This window comes from Sorex fumeus, unplaced genomic scaffold, assembly GCF_029834395.1.
Source record: "Sorex fumeus unplaced genomic scaffold, SorFum_2.1 ptg000034l, whole genome shotgun sequence".
NCBI classification, from domain to species: domain Eukaryota; kingdom Metazoa; phylum Chordata; class Mammalia; order Eulipotyphla; family Soricidae; genus Sorex; species Sorex fumeus.
In genome coordinates this window covers 9,114,556-9,128,969 of record NW_026606091.1, presented here as the reverse complement: position 1 = coordinate 9,128,969, position 14,414 = coordinate 9,114,556, and the positions used below count along the sequence as shown (strand labels likewise).

Genomic DNA, 14,414 nt, shown 5'->3' with positions numbered 1-14,414 from the left:
TTGCTTTTTGGGTCACACCCAGCGATGCACAGGAGTTACTCCTGGTTCATGCACTCAGGAATTACTCCTGGTCGTGCTCAGGGGACCATATGGGATGCTGGCAATCAAACCTAGGTTGACTGCATGCAAGGCAAATGCCCTACCCTCTGTGCTATTGCTCCAGCCTCTCTCTCTCTCTCTCTCTCTCTCTCTCTCTCTCTCTCTTTCTCATTTTGCAGCCCTTCATTTTTTTAAATCTTTTATTTGCCTAAACTTGTTTAGGCACTGGTCTTACAGTGTTAATTAAGAAAGGCAAGGCTCTTATTCTCAGCATACAGATAGTGTCATTTTCCATCTTTATAAACAACTACAGTTAGGTATCTTTTAGAATGTTATCTGTTACCCAAATTAAAAAATTCTTGACATCACCCTAAAACTGAAACTTTGCATTGTTGTCTTAGATAGCATTTAAATGCATCATCCTTGATATTTGAGATGAGGATAAGAAAGCTAGTAATGACCTCCAGTTTTTGTCCCCAAAGTCAGTTTGAATCTAGAACTTTCTATTCCATTACACAAGCTGCCTCTATATTAGATTATATCTGTAATTCTTGAAGGGAATCTAAAATGCCCTTTGGGGAGGGGGAAGTTTGGGTCACACACAGTGGTGCTGAGGGCTTACTCCTGGCTCTGCTCAGGCATGACTCCTAGTGAGTTTGGGGGACCATAAGGGGCGTCGGGGATTGAACCTGGGTTAGCTGTGTGCAAGGCACACGCTCTGTATCTGCTGTACATATTGCTCTGCTCCAGAGTCTAAAATCCTTTATTTTGTTGCTGAGTGTAATCGGAAGAATGTACTCAGAGGCCTTGAGCTTTTTGTTTTATTTTTGGGCCACACTGTGCTTGTGAGTCCCCTGTCAATGTTCAGGGGCACCATACACAGTGCCAGAGATCTAGTCCAGCTGCTTGCAAGCCCCTATACTATATCTATGGTCCAGCAAGGAGACCCCAAAGTGGTAAAATACCAATGAGGATTATCCAAAGTACATTGTAAATGGAAGAGTAACTTACTTGTGTTTTCTTGCAGACTCTCAGTTAAACATATTAGAAGTTTGAGAACAGAATGTGTAGCACAGCAAAACCAAATAAAAAAGTAAGTTACAGAGTTGAAAGTTATCTGAGATTAGTTTAAAAGTCCTGTAGTTTACAAATAAGGAAAACTGAGTGTCCCAGAAACATTAACTTTAATAATATATGAGTAGTTAAGAGTAATTTGTAACTAATTCTAGAAGCACTTTTTATTGCTTTGGACTAAAATTTTATTTCAGTTTTAAATTGGAAATATTATTAATGATTTGATTTGTAGATTGACTAGCTCTTTGAGTGGTAAATTACCATGTGAATTTTTAAATGACTAAAGAAATTATTTAATTTTTTATTAGCATGGAACCCTTTGATGAACAAATTAATATGCAAGAGAATATTGAAAAGGTGAGACAACATTAAGAAAGAAATTTAATCTTTCTGACATTTGTGATATACAATTTCTTTTTAACATTTGTTTTTATCACTTTCCTTTTACTTTTTCTATTTTACTCTTGTGATATGAACTTACTATATATGTACATCTATATGTAGGTATATATGCATATACATATGTGCGTGTGTATATATATATATACCTGCATATAGATATGCATGAAATATGGTAGTGGTCATGGTACTATCAGGGCACCTCTAAAATGCCTGAAGTAGTAGAAGAAATAATATATATAAAAGCAGTTTTAAGTATATTAAGGTTTTAAAGTTTTTGATGCCAGCAAGCAAAAGTTCAGCTTAATCAAGTATTTTTTATTTGTGTGTTGGGCCACTCCTGACTTTGTGCTCTGGGTCACTCCTGGTGGTATTTGGATTGAACTTGGCCTCTGGCATGCAAAGTATGCATTCAGCCTGTTGAGCTTCCTCTCTGACTTGCAGTAGTATCTTGTTTATCTAAGTAATATTGCTGAAGGGAGGTGGAAAGTACAAAAGGAAAATGAGATGCTGCTTTGAAGCTGGCATGGCAGCAAAGAGGAATCTGCAGACAAATGACCTGAAATTTTGAGGTTGGCTTTGCTGGATAGGCGTATTGTCTTAGGTTTTCTTTGTGTTTGGATGAAATCTCAAACTCTTTGTTCTGATTCTATGATCATCCAGCTGCTTTGAATATTAATTTGGCTTCCCAGGTACCTTGTCACTGGAAAAGGTGAGTATTCTCTTAAAAAGTTACTCATTCAGTGAATATTTATTGATCACCTGTCATATGTAGTAGAGGTATTCTGGATTTTAGAGTAGAGCTTCAATAATGAAGAGCAGGCAGTTACTTCTTTCATGGAACTTCCAATTTAGGAAATATGAATGTTTCTAATACTGAATATACTGTTTATTTTAAACTTAATGGTTTTTGTGGAGCATTGTAAAGTTTTCACATCAGATTACTGAATTTAAGTTAATATTCAGTTTTCTGTGTCAGCTTTGAGCGACAGACAGAATTTTTTAGGCTTAAAAAGTTTGAGAACCAGATCCTGTGTCTGTTCAGCAGGGAAATGTGGTCTCATGAAATTTTCATCTTCTTATTATCCAATGAGTCCTTTTTTGGAAGCCTCCTCCTATCTTGTACCACAGGAGGACACAAACTTTATTGTCAAAGTATAATTATTTTCCCTCCTCCCTCCCTCTTTTAAAACTTCTGTTGAGGCATAATAGCACATTCACCCGAAAACGTACAAAAACCCCAAGAGAATTTCTTGAACATAACCCAGGTTACCGCCATTCACTTTAAGGGATAGAGTAGTCAGCATTCCAGAAATCTTCGTTCACTCTCAGCCATTTCCCAGAGTAAACGTTATCTTCAGTTCTCTTTGTTATTTGTGTAGGGGCCTCTCCTGATAGTGCTCAGGTGCTGCTTCTGATTGTGTACCAAGGGCAGTGCTTGGGGGAACAACATGCTGGGGATTGAACCTTAGCCTTCTTTTATGCAGAGCATGGGTTCTACTTGTTAAGCCATCACTTGGGCCGCTATCCTCAATTCTTACACTAAAGATTAATTAGTGTGTTCTTAAACTACAATTATATAAATGGGAATATATAGAGAAGATACTCTTTTGTGTCTGACTTTGATTCAAGCTGCTTTACATATCGTGTTGTATGGATGTAGTAGATTCATTCTCATTGTTGTATTTATAAATGTAGCACAGTATACTCTTTAGGTAGATTAGATTGATTCCAGTGTTTTATTATCACATACAGAAATACTATAAGCATTCTTACACATAAAATTTATTTATATGAGAGGAGCATGAGGACTATCTGGTCGTGCTTAGTCGGCCATATGGTACTGAGATCAATACCAGGGCCCTGGACTTGGAACAATAGGTACAGCAGATAGGCATTTGCCTTGCATGCAGCTGACTCGGTTTCTATCCGTGGCATCATGTGTGGTCCCCTGAGCAGTGCCAGGAGTAACCCATGAGTATTCCTGAATGTGGTGCTTGGCCCCTAAAACAAAACAAGTAAAGTAAAGTAAAGTAAAGGCCCTCCCGCTTATCATCGATTTGCTCGAGCGGGCCCAGTAACGTCTCCATTGGAGACTTTGTTGTTACTGTGTCTGGCATATCAAATACTCTCGGTAGCTTGCCAGGCTCTCCGAGAGGGGCGGAGGAATCGAACTCGGGTCGGCCATGTTGGCTGCGTGCAAGGCAGACGCCCTACCCGCTGTGCCAGGACCCTATGCATGCTAGACATGTGCTTTAGCCCTTTGAGCTAGTTCTCTGGCCCCAATTGTGTGTGTGTTTATTTAATTTATTAATTTTTTAATATATTTTTGTTTAGTTGTAAATTTTTTATGGGCCTCACTTGGCAGTGCTTGGGGGTTACACCTGAATTTGTGCTCAGGAGTTGTTCCTGGTAGTGCTCTTTACTTTTTCATTGAGAGTGAATTTTAATGGACATAGTTTAGTATGAGGCTAAGAGTTTTTACTTTATTATTATTATTTAATTTATTTACTCGCTTGGGCCATATCTGGCAGTGCCGAGGGGTTACTACTCACTCTGTACTCAGGGATCACTCCTGGTGGGGCTCAGGACCATATGGGGTGCCAGAGATTGAACTTGGGCCAGCCGCGTGCAAGGCAAGCGCCCTATCTGCTGTACTATTGCTCTTGCCCAAGAGTTTTTTACTTTTAAAGAGATATGCTTTTTCACATTTTAATTTTTCTGAAACATTGAAACACAATTGTCATACAGTGCTATAAATGTATGACATTTATGTTTGAAATTTATAAATTGACATTTATAAATTTATGTCTTATAACATAAAACATAGTTTTTTTCCTCCTGAAAGTCATTATTTTCCCCTGAAAACCTTATTACATTTATAGCATACAGAATATAGAAGATGCTGGTTTCTTCTTGGTAGTATGAAGTTTTTTAGTTTTGTTTTAAAAATTATAGTGGTCTATCTGGGGCCAGAGAGATACTACAAGGGTTAAAGTACTTGCTTGCTGCTTGTCTGCTGTCAGTTTGATTCCTGTAGTCCTCCAAGCACTTCTAGGAGTGATTCTTAGCACGGAGCCAGAGGTCTGCTCTGAGTGTCATTGGGTGCGGCCCAAAAACAAAAGCACAGCGGGTAGGGCGTTCGCCTTACACGCGGCCAACATGGTCGACCCGAGTTCGATTCCTCCGCCCCTCTCGGAGAGCCCGGCAAGCTACCGAGAGTATTCGATATGCCAGACACAGTAACAACAAAGTCTCCAATGGAGACGTTACTGGGCCCGCTCGAGCAAAATAAAACCAACAAACAAAAATTGTAGTGGGCTACAGTCCTGAGAAATTAGTATTATTGCCTCTTGGAAATAATATCAGTAGTTTTAGACTTATGATCTTTTTTGTCTCAGTGGTCATTCCAGGAATATTTTATATGTTCTTGAGAGTGAGCATATATTTATATTTTGTATTTCTTTAATATACTTTCAGATTACGTATAGACTTTAATATTTTTCATTTGCCTCTGTTTTCAAAGGTTCGATCTTTATGGGCTTCGGTGACTGAAACACTTGAGATTTTGGATAAAGAGAGAGAAATTGTTAGTTCAGTCCTTAGTCTTGTTAACCATTATGTCTTAGATGGAACTAATGTTACTATTAATATTCCAAACCTCTTAATTGACAAGATTGAGAAACAAATGAGTCAGGTAAGCATTGATATTTTAAAAAAGTAAAGAAAATTCCCTTTGTGTAATTATTTTAATTTTTAATCTTTTTCTATATTCCTCAGAAATTTTGTAAATGTATGTAGTAAATCTTGTATCAGGAGGAATGTGTGTGTTTGTCTTTGTGTGTGTGTATAGCTATCTGCATATATCTATATTGTGCTGCATTAGTAGTGTTCAGGAGGTTATTCCTGGCCTGGAGCTCTAGGGTCACTCCTGAAGGTATCAGGGGATCATGTGGTGCCAAGGATCAAATTCAGACTTCCTGCAGGCAAAACACACTCCAACCCATTAAGCTATCTCTCAAGTCCCTGAGAATATATTTTGTTTTGTTTTGCTTTGCTTTGTATTGTTTGGGGGGGGTCACACCTGAAATTCTCAGGGGTTACTCCTGACTCTGCACTTAGGAATCACTCCTGGTGGTGCTTGGGGAACCATATGGGATGCTGGGGATTGAACCCTGGTCCGCTGCATGCAAGGCAAAGGCACTATCCGTTGTACCGTGCTCTGGCCTTGAACATTTATAATTATTATTTCATAAAGGAGCTATTGAGGATATGCTTATAGCTATCAAATTTTATTAGTTTTCAGTATCGCGTAAGTGTGAAATACAGTGTGTAGAGTCAGAGTTACTTAGAAGACACACTCTAATACTTAAAAAAAAATTAGTTTGGGTAGCAGCAACAACATAGTTGAAAAGTTTCTGTACTTCATCCTGATTGTATTTTACTTATCTATTATTGGGCCTTACCCAGTGTGCTTAGGCGCTACTCCTAGCTCTCTGTTCAGGAGTTGCTCCTGGTGTTTCTTGGGGAACAGTACATTGCTCGCTGTCAAACCACCTTCTTTTCCTTCCTGGACTCTCTCTCAGGCCCTGTATTACAAAATTTTTCTTGTTTTGTTTTGAGACCACACATGGCGATACTCAGAAGTTACTCTTGGCTCTTTGCTCAGGAGTTAACTTTTGACAGTGCTTGGGGGACCTTGTGGGATGCCAGAGATGAAAGCCAAGTCAGCTGCATGCACCGTAAACATGCTCTACTACACTGTCTCTGGCCCATACAAGCTCTTAGCCAATAACATGTCTTCATCCTTCTATACAATAATATTCTTGGAATTTCTAGTTTCTCTCTCCTTCAGTCCAAGCCCATTCAGTTGTTTCCACTTTTTCTGAGTAAACTCCGAATTTAAGCCTATTCTAATGTATGTATATTGTATAGTATAGAATTGTAACTTGGCATGTTCCTTGTAATTCCAGAATAATCTACATTTATTTTGAGCTAGATGTTAGTTACTTTTTCCTATTCTCTAAGGTTAAGTTTTTGTGTAATAGTAAACATTTATGTAATGGCTTTTTATCTTTAGAATCTGTGGTTTACTTTTTTCCTCTCTGAATCTTTAGTTGCACATAGGAAATGTTTATGAATCAGGAAAATTGAACTTCTTGACAGTTATTCAATTGTTAAATGAAGTCCTAAAAATAATGAAACATGAATGCTGTCAGACGGACCAGGCAAGACTGAAAATAGACCCACATTTTCTTGAAAAAGAGACCAAGTTTCAAAGAGAAAGATTATCAGATCTGAAGCAAACAAGGTACTTGTCAAAAATCTATTATTTTATTGGACTGTTGGTGGAGTGATTTTGATAGTTTCTCAACAGTCTCTTCCATAGTTAGTAACTCTTTGTCAAACAAGTGTGAGAATGTTTTGAGGTAGGGAGCCGGGGGTGAGGGGTGCACACCCAGTGATGCTGACGGGTTCCTTCTGGCCCACAAGTGTGAAAATGTTATTGCTACTAAAAACCCTTTTGTCATCAGGGACTGCAGTGATAGTACAGCAGGTAGGAGAGTGCTTGCCTTGCTTGTGGCTGACCCTGGTTTGATCTCTGCTATCCCAGGTGGTCCCCGGAGCACTGTAAGGAGTGTTCCCTGAGCACAGAGCTGGAATAAGCCCTGTTTACCACTGGGTGTGTCCAAAAAGCAAAAGCCAAAAAAAAAAAAAAAGAGTAAATCTTCAACTCCAAGAGGGACATCCAAAGTAGGAAGGAAATTTAATGTAGTTTTCTCTCTTCAAACTTTTTTGTCCTGAGTGGTAATTTTTCATGAAATAATTTGTAAATTCCTCTAGCTTTTTCTCTGGAGTCAGCTTTTTGTTTTTTATGTCACTTTTTTATTTGTTTATTTTTGGCCACACCCAGCTGTATGCCAGGCTTATTCCTGACTCTGAGCTCAGGATTTACTCTGGATGGTCTCCAGGATCATAAGTGATGCCAGGAACCGAACCCTGGTTGACCACTAGCAATGCAATCACATTATCAGCCTTACTATTTTTCTGGCTTTGGAGTGTACTTTAAATACTAGACTTCAGAAAAGTTCTTTATTTGAGCAATGTGACAGGGAAGCGGGGCTACCTTAAGTCATGGACAGAGAAGTAGAATCTTGATGCAAGTATAAAACCAGGAAATAGTTGGATCTGTTGTTGTTTTCTTTGTTATTTTGAGCCAGACCTGGCAGTGTATGGCCTATTCTTATCTCTGTGCTGAAGGGTCACTCCTGGGAGTGCTGGAAAACTATATGTAGTCCTTGAGATTGTTCTGGGCTCAGCTGCATTCAAGGCTTACCTGCCCCTTGTATTTTAAAGTTAAGTGGAAGAAGAGAAATATGATTGTTTTCTGCTTATAAAAGTAAGAAAGGTATTTTTAGTTTTGAATATTTATTGTGAGACTTTATTTTATTTACATGTAATATATTGGTTGAACTTTGAGTTAGATTTTTTCCCCTTTTGTCCAAACTCTTTAATATTTAAATTCATTCATACTACTTTGTATATTTGTGTTTTGAATGATGTTATACTTTATGCTATCACAGGCATAAAATGAAGGAAGGTCTTACAACTATAAGACATTCGATTGTTGAAAAGCAAGGAGAATGGCATAAAAAGTGGAAAGAAATTCTTGGTCTGTCTCCTTTCAGTTTAATTAAAGGTTCTACTCCTGTAAGTAGAGGTTTCACTCCAGTAAGTTGACTTTTCTTTTATAGATTTATTTAGTTGAAGGTGGTATTTTTATTTATCATAACTAAAATGACCTAGAAATGCTGTGTGTGTGTAAATTTTTTATCTTTGCACCTGAGACTATATTTCAGATATTTTGTAATTTTCTAACATATTAAAATATTAATTAGAACGCTGTTATTCATATTCTTAGGTTCAAAAGATAATAGAAGAAAATGAAACATTTGTTTTAATATGACATTGCTTTTATTTACTGGCTTTTGGGCCATACCTCGCTGTGCTCAGTGCTTCTCCTGACTGCTCAGGAATCACTCTTGAGACTGGGGTGATCATGTAGGGTGCTGGGAATTAAACCCAGGTTTAAGGGCCTCTCCTACTGTACTGTATCTCTTGCCCTGGGGTTACTATTATTCAAGGAATAGTTGAAAGACAGAGCAGTTTCCTTGTGCTTAATAATAGTCCTTTTCATTTTATTTTTGTTTAGGAATAATTTTCTTTTGGACTTCCAAGTTGTACCCAGGAAGCCTAGGGGCCCATCCTGGTGATTTTCTTCCAACAGAGCATTTTAGTGCAAGGGCCTGAGGATGTGCTGCTTGGGCCCTGTGGTGCTGGGGATTACCTGGGGACTCCAGGGCTTGATGGACAATGCAGTGCCCAGGACTGAACCAGGGTTGGCCAGTATACAAGGCATGTACCTGTACATGTACCCATTCCAGGGTTGGCCTATATGCAATCATAGGATAAATCATGTTTGGGAAAAATTTAAAGCCACCTACTCGTACATTAACTTATATTACTGTTAGCAAATGTGTGTAATTCATAATTATAATTCTGTTTTTAGGCTGTGGATCTTTTACCGCCTATGTCTCCCCTTTCATTTGATCCTGCCTCTGAAGAAGTTTATGCACGGAGTATTCTTACTCAGTATCCTGCTTTGCTTCCAGGTTTGTTATTTTTTTCTCCTTTATACTTCCCTTTCATCAATATTACTATAATTGTTTCTTTACAGCCTTTTTTAATTTCTTTTCTGCTATTAGTATTGTGATTGTTTTTGTGGTGCCAGGGATTGAACACAAGACGTTGATGATACGTTTGCCTTATGTTTGTTTTGAGATTTTTTTGTTGTTGGTCTAGTGCCCTTCCATTTTTAGGCAGTTTTTTGTTTTGTTTATGGACCATTCCCTGATGAGGGCTTTTCCCAGCGCTGTGCCGGGGGATTGTTCCCAGTGGTGCTTGGAGAACCATGAGGTGCTTGGGATTGAACCCAGGTCTCCTCCATGCAAAGCATTCACTTTAAGCTGCCTCTCTGATCCTGTAGGTATTTTGAAATTTTTTTTTTCTTTTTGGGTCACACCCAGTGATGCATAGGGGTTACTCCTGACTCATGCACTCAGGAATTACTCCTGACAGTGTTTGGGGGACCATATGGAGTGCTGGGAATCGAACCCTGGTCGGCTGTGTGCAAGGCAAATGCCCTAGCCGCTGTGCTATTGCTCCAGCGTCCTTGAAACATTTCTTGTCTTTATTTCTGGACTACACCACTGTGCTAAAGGTTTACTCCTGGCTCTGTGCTTAGGTATCATTTCTGGAGGGCTTGGTGAACCATATGGGGTACTGTGGATCGAATCTGGGCCACTTGAGTTCAGGGGCAAGCTCTCTACTCATTGTACTCCAGTCTCCTGTAGGTAATTTTTTTTTTTAAATCTTTCTTTGCTTTTAAGAGTTTAATTTTGTATTGGGACCAGAGCGAAAGTACAGTAGGTAGGGCGTTTGCCTTGCATGTAGCTGACCTGGTTTTGATTCCTAACACCCCCTGTGATATCCCGAGCCCACCAGGAGTTATCTCCAAGCATAGAGCCAGGAGTAATCACTGAGCACCCCTGGCAGTGCTCAGGGGACCATATGGGATTCTGGGAATTGAACCCGGTTCAGCTGTGTGCAAGGCAAACTCCCTACCCTCTGTGCTATTGCTCCAGCCCCTCAAGAGATTTCTTAATGTTGTAGGTATAATTAAAGAATAATTTTCTGTATCTTTAGATACACCTATGCAACAAAATCAAGAAAAAGCTTGCACAATAACCAATCGTATACTGGGAACTGTGTGTGATCTAGCCGACAGGTAAAAAATTTTGACTTTTCTGGGTTTGTTGATGTTGTTGTTGTTGTTGTTGTTGTTGTTAAGGTGAGAAAATTACATTTAGGCTTAGTCAGCTGACTGTTCAGATGTTCCCAATATAGTTGACAACATGCAAGGACTCAGAGTCAGGAGCCATCCAAAGATATGCCTTCTCTCTGTCAGTCTCATTAGGGTGTTGATCTTGGCCATATCAGTGTCCCAGAGTGTCTTCACGGCCTGGTGCTGTTGGCCTTGACATCCACAGTGAACACAGGTGTCTTAACTGCCTCTCTTCTTTATGGCTGACAGGGTTCAGAGGGAGCTTGATGATGGCATAATGTAGCACTGTAGCACTGTTCTCCCGTTGTTCATCGATTTACTCGAGCGGGCCCGGTAACGTCTCCATTGTGAGACTTGTTACTGTTTGGCATATCGAATATGTCACGGGTAGCTTGCCAGGCTTTGCTGTGCAGGTGAGATACTCTGGGTAGCTTGCTGGGCTCTCCGAGAGGGACGGAGGAATCAAACCCGGCTCAGCCAGGTGGGCCGCGTACAAGGCAAATGCGCTATGTAAAATAGGGAAAGTGGGGCCATGTGGCCTGGGCCTAGAATTAAGGGCCCAATCTCAGAAAATATGACTTTTTTTTTTGCCACACTCAAAAATTCTCAGGGGTTTCTCCTGACTTTGTCCTCAGGATTCACTCCTGGTGCAGCTCAGTGGATCATACCTGGGATGTGCAAGGCAAACATCTGCTGTATTATTGCCCCTACCTCCCTGAATTTGACTTTTCTGTTGATTCCTCTCTGCCTCATTTATTATAGTCTCATTTTCAGCCATTTTCTAAGTCTTTCTGCTATGGGGTATTCCATAATTTTCTCCCCCCCGCCCCCCCCCCCCCCCGGTAGTTTTCTACTGTTGAACTGTTTTTCTGCTTCTAAATTCACATTTTAAAGAGAGTCAAAATTTCTGACATATTGATTTTTTTCCTTTATTTTTTGAAGTAAAATAGTTTTATTTAGGGAAGTATGAGAGAAGGAAACCCACTAAAGTAAGAAGTTTTTTTATAAAGAAATCACATAGCTCCGGGTGGAAAGCAGGTTGTAACAAAGTGGAATGAGCCTATTCCTCCTCCTCCTTTACTTCCTCCTTCCCACCCTTCCTCCCTTCACGTTTATGGGGATTATAAAATGTTGGCAAAACTATTTAACACCAGCCAAGAAGGTTTGCCATGATATATTTATGAATCCTGTTGAAACCCCTTGTAACTGTTGACATAATTAGAAATCTAGGAACTCTCCATTTTTCTTTGATTTTAGTTTTTGGGCCATACCCATCAATGGTTAGGGATCTCTCCTGGCAGTGCTATGTGGGAGTGCCAATATTTGGTACTGGGCATCGAACTCCGGTCAGACATATGCAAGGCAGGTGCCCTACCCCCATGCTATTGCTCCAGCCCTTCACCTTGTTTGAAACTGGAATTCAGTGATTTGAAACTGGATTTCTTGTGGTTCCGTGGTTTTCCAGACCTTTACCTTTTAGTTTTTTCTTTACATTTCAAAGGTTATTACAGTATATTCTAGCATGAATGGCAGCTGTTCACCCTTAGTTTTAGAAATTGAATTTTATATTTTTATATTTTATTCAGGGGTGGGGGAGCTGGGCCACACCTGGAAGGTTCAGGAGTTACTTTTGGCATGGTGTCCTGGGGACTGTGTAGTACCAGAAATCAAAACCAGGCCTCCCACATGAAAATTAGACACTCCAGCTCTTTGAGTAATCTCCCTGACCTTCATTTCTTTCTCTTGTTATAATGTTTTATATTATTTTTTATCAACTGAAATTATATATTTTGTTTTGCTGTAGAGTACAAGATTCAGCATAAATGAAATTGATTTTGGAGGGGAAGTACACAAAAGAATCTTTTAAGTGTCAGCTACAATGAATTTTTGTAATTTGAAGCACGAGGACAATTTATGCAATTCTGTTTCAAGTTTTTGAGTGCATACTAGTTGCAGCTTAAAATATATAAGTATAAAAATATTTGTGGTTTGGGAGGCTGATACACAAATTGGGCTGAAGTAGTGCTCTGATTGTCACCATACCTCCCCAAAACAAACTGCCTTTTGATGACCGGGACGAATTGAGTGAAATCGTAACGGACAGATACGGGGCAGACAGTTCTTTAAAGACTATTCAGATAGAATTATTTTTTACTTATATTTGAGTTTATCTTTTTTTGTTTTAGTTCTGCTTCTCTTTTGCAGCCAAATTTGGCAGATAGAAAGAGCATTACATTACTTGAAAAGGTATGTTTTAAAGCATTTTTTGTATATTCCCTCATACTGGTATGTGTTATTATTTTTGTTGATAGTCTGATTTCCATTTTTTATATTCAGTATTTGTACCTTATATGCCATTTTTATGTTTGCTATTGCTTTTATTATTATGGAATTAATGTATTTCCTATAATAATGTTAATATATTTTTATAGGTTTCTGAAAACTGAAGAACTTTTAATATTAGTAGCCATAATCATGACATTTAGTATTAGTAACCATACATAGCATTAATGTTAATAGCCAAACATAACATTTGTTAATAGTCATATGTATATATAATATCCCATGTCTGTATTCTTTAGGACATGAAAATAAGCACTCCTAGAGAGAAGCATGAAACCATTTCCAAAAAAACACCAGAATTTGAAGAGGAAGACTCTGTATCATCAAATACTGCGAAGACTATAGAGAGTAGTGCTTTTGGAGGGTCTGTACCAGCTAAAAAGCGTGATCCATTCCAAAAAGAGCAAGATCATCTGGTGGAAGAGGTTAGGAAAGATTACATAACTATGCTGAAATATCTGTTTCATATCCTCATTGGTGTTTGTATTATTAGTGAAGTACAGTAAATTACTATTAGTTATTTTTTATAATTTTGACAGTGTAATTCATTTTGGAGGTGAAGTACACCAAAAAAATTGAAAAAAATTAAGCCTCTGCTTCAGTGAAATTCTACAATTTGAGGACAGTAGTTAGTTGCCATCTACATTGACTGTATATTTTTGAAAATGGTGATAGGCACATAAATAAACCGCATATAAAGCGTGTGTGGTGAATATTCATCCTCTTTATGTTTGTTGATATAGTATAGGATATTCTTTATTCCTTTTGCTCATGCAAGTGTGTTGGACCTGATGTTACTTTGCATATCTAGAGTACCCATTTCCTTTGTAGCAAATTTATAGATCTCTTTGCCTGTGGTGCTCCTTGAAACCTAGTCTCTTGATGCACTGTGAGTGTGGATAAACTTGATTGCTAAACTTGTTGATGCCATGCCCTTTTATAGTTTTGCTTTATTTTTGAACCATATCCAGCAGTGCTCAGGGGTTACATCTGGCTCTGCACTCAGGAGTTACTGCTGGGAGTGTTAAGGAGACTGAATAGGATACCGGGGATAGAACCCGGATCAGCCGCATGCAAGGCCCTTTCCACTGTATTATCATTCCATCCTTGGCACATCCTTTTTTGTGGGAGCCGTTCTGCCAGGCCCAAATGGGAATGCTACTATAAATGGCCTCTGGAACACTAGCAGGAGTGATCCCTGAGCACAGAGCCAAGCGTAACTCTGTGCCCCTTACCCCCTGCCCCCGCCATGCACAAAAATAAAAAAGAAAAATCTCATAAAACTCTGAAAATAAAGTGAAATTCTCTTTGTTTTCTCTGATATTTAGTGTGAGTTTTAAGAAGCCTGTTATTTTGAGACAAGGTTAACATCACTTAGTTGTAGAAAGTTTACTTTTTAGGGGGCAGATGTTTAATTTTGCATTTTTTCTATTTCTATTAAAGTTCTGTTAATATGGAGTGATTTTCTTTTTCTTTTTTTGGTTTTGGGGCTAGACCCAGCTGTGTGCATGACTAACCCTTGAATCTGCACCCAGGGATCACTCCTGAAGAACTTTGGGGACTATATGAGGTGCTGGGAATTAAACCAAGATCGACCATGTACAAGGCAGAAGCACTACTGGCTATACTTTTGCTTTGTGTATAATTGATTATA

General features: G+C 38.9%; 1 protein-coding gene and 1 non-coding gene across 2 annotated transcripts in view; both read left to right on the top strand.

Annotated features, from left to right (window-relative positions):
* HAUS6 (HAUS augmin like complex subunit 6) overlaps positions 1–14,414 on the top strand; it is a 46,899-nt gene that overhangs the window by 20,023 nt on the left and 12,462 nt on the right. Inside the window, exons 6-14 of the mRNA XM_056117147.1 lie at positions 1,067–1,132; positions 1,422–1,470; positions 5,039–5,209; positions 6,630–6,823; positions 8,097–8,223; positions 9,083–9,185; positions 10,279–10,360; positions 12,604–12,664; positions 13,000–13,185. Of these exons, the coding sequence (XP_055973122.1) occupies positions 1,067–1,132; positions 1,422–1,470; positions 5,039–5,209; positions 6,630–6,823; positions 8,097–8,223; positions 9,083–9,185; positions 10,279–10,360; positions 12,604–12,664; positions 13,000–13,185 (1,039 nt within the window). The remainder of the gene's footprint in view (positions 1–1,066; positions 1,133–1,421; positions 1,471–5,038; positions 5,210–6,629; positions 6,824–8,096; positions 8,224–9,082; positions 9,186–10,278; positions 10,361–12,603; positions 12,665–12,999; positions 13,186–14,414) is intronic.
* Positions 12,408–12,538, top strand: LOC130026724 (small Cajal body-specific RNA 8). Its single transcript, XR_008792915.1, has one exon. It is a non-coding gene; the product is annotated as a small Cajal body-specific RNA 8 (non-coding RNA).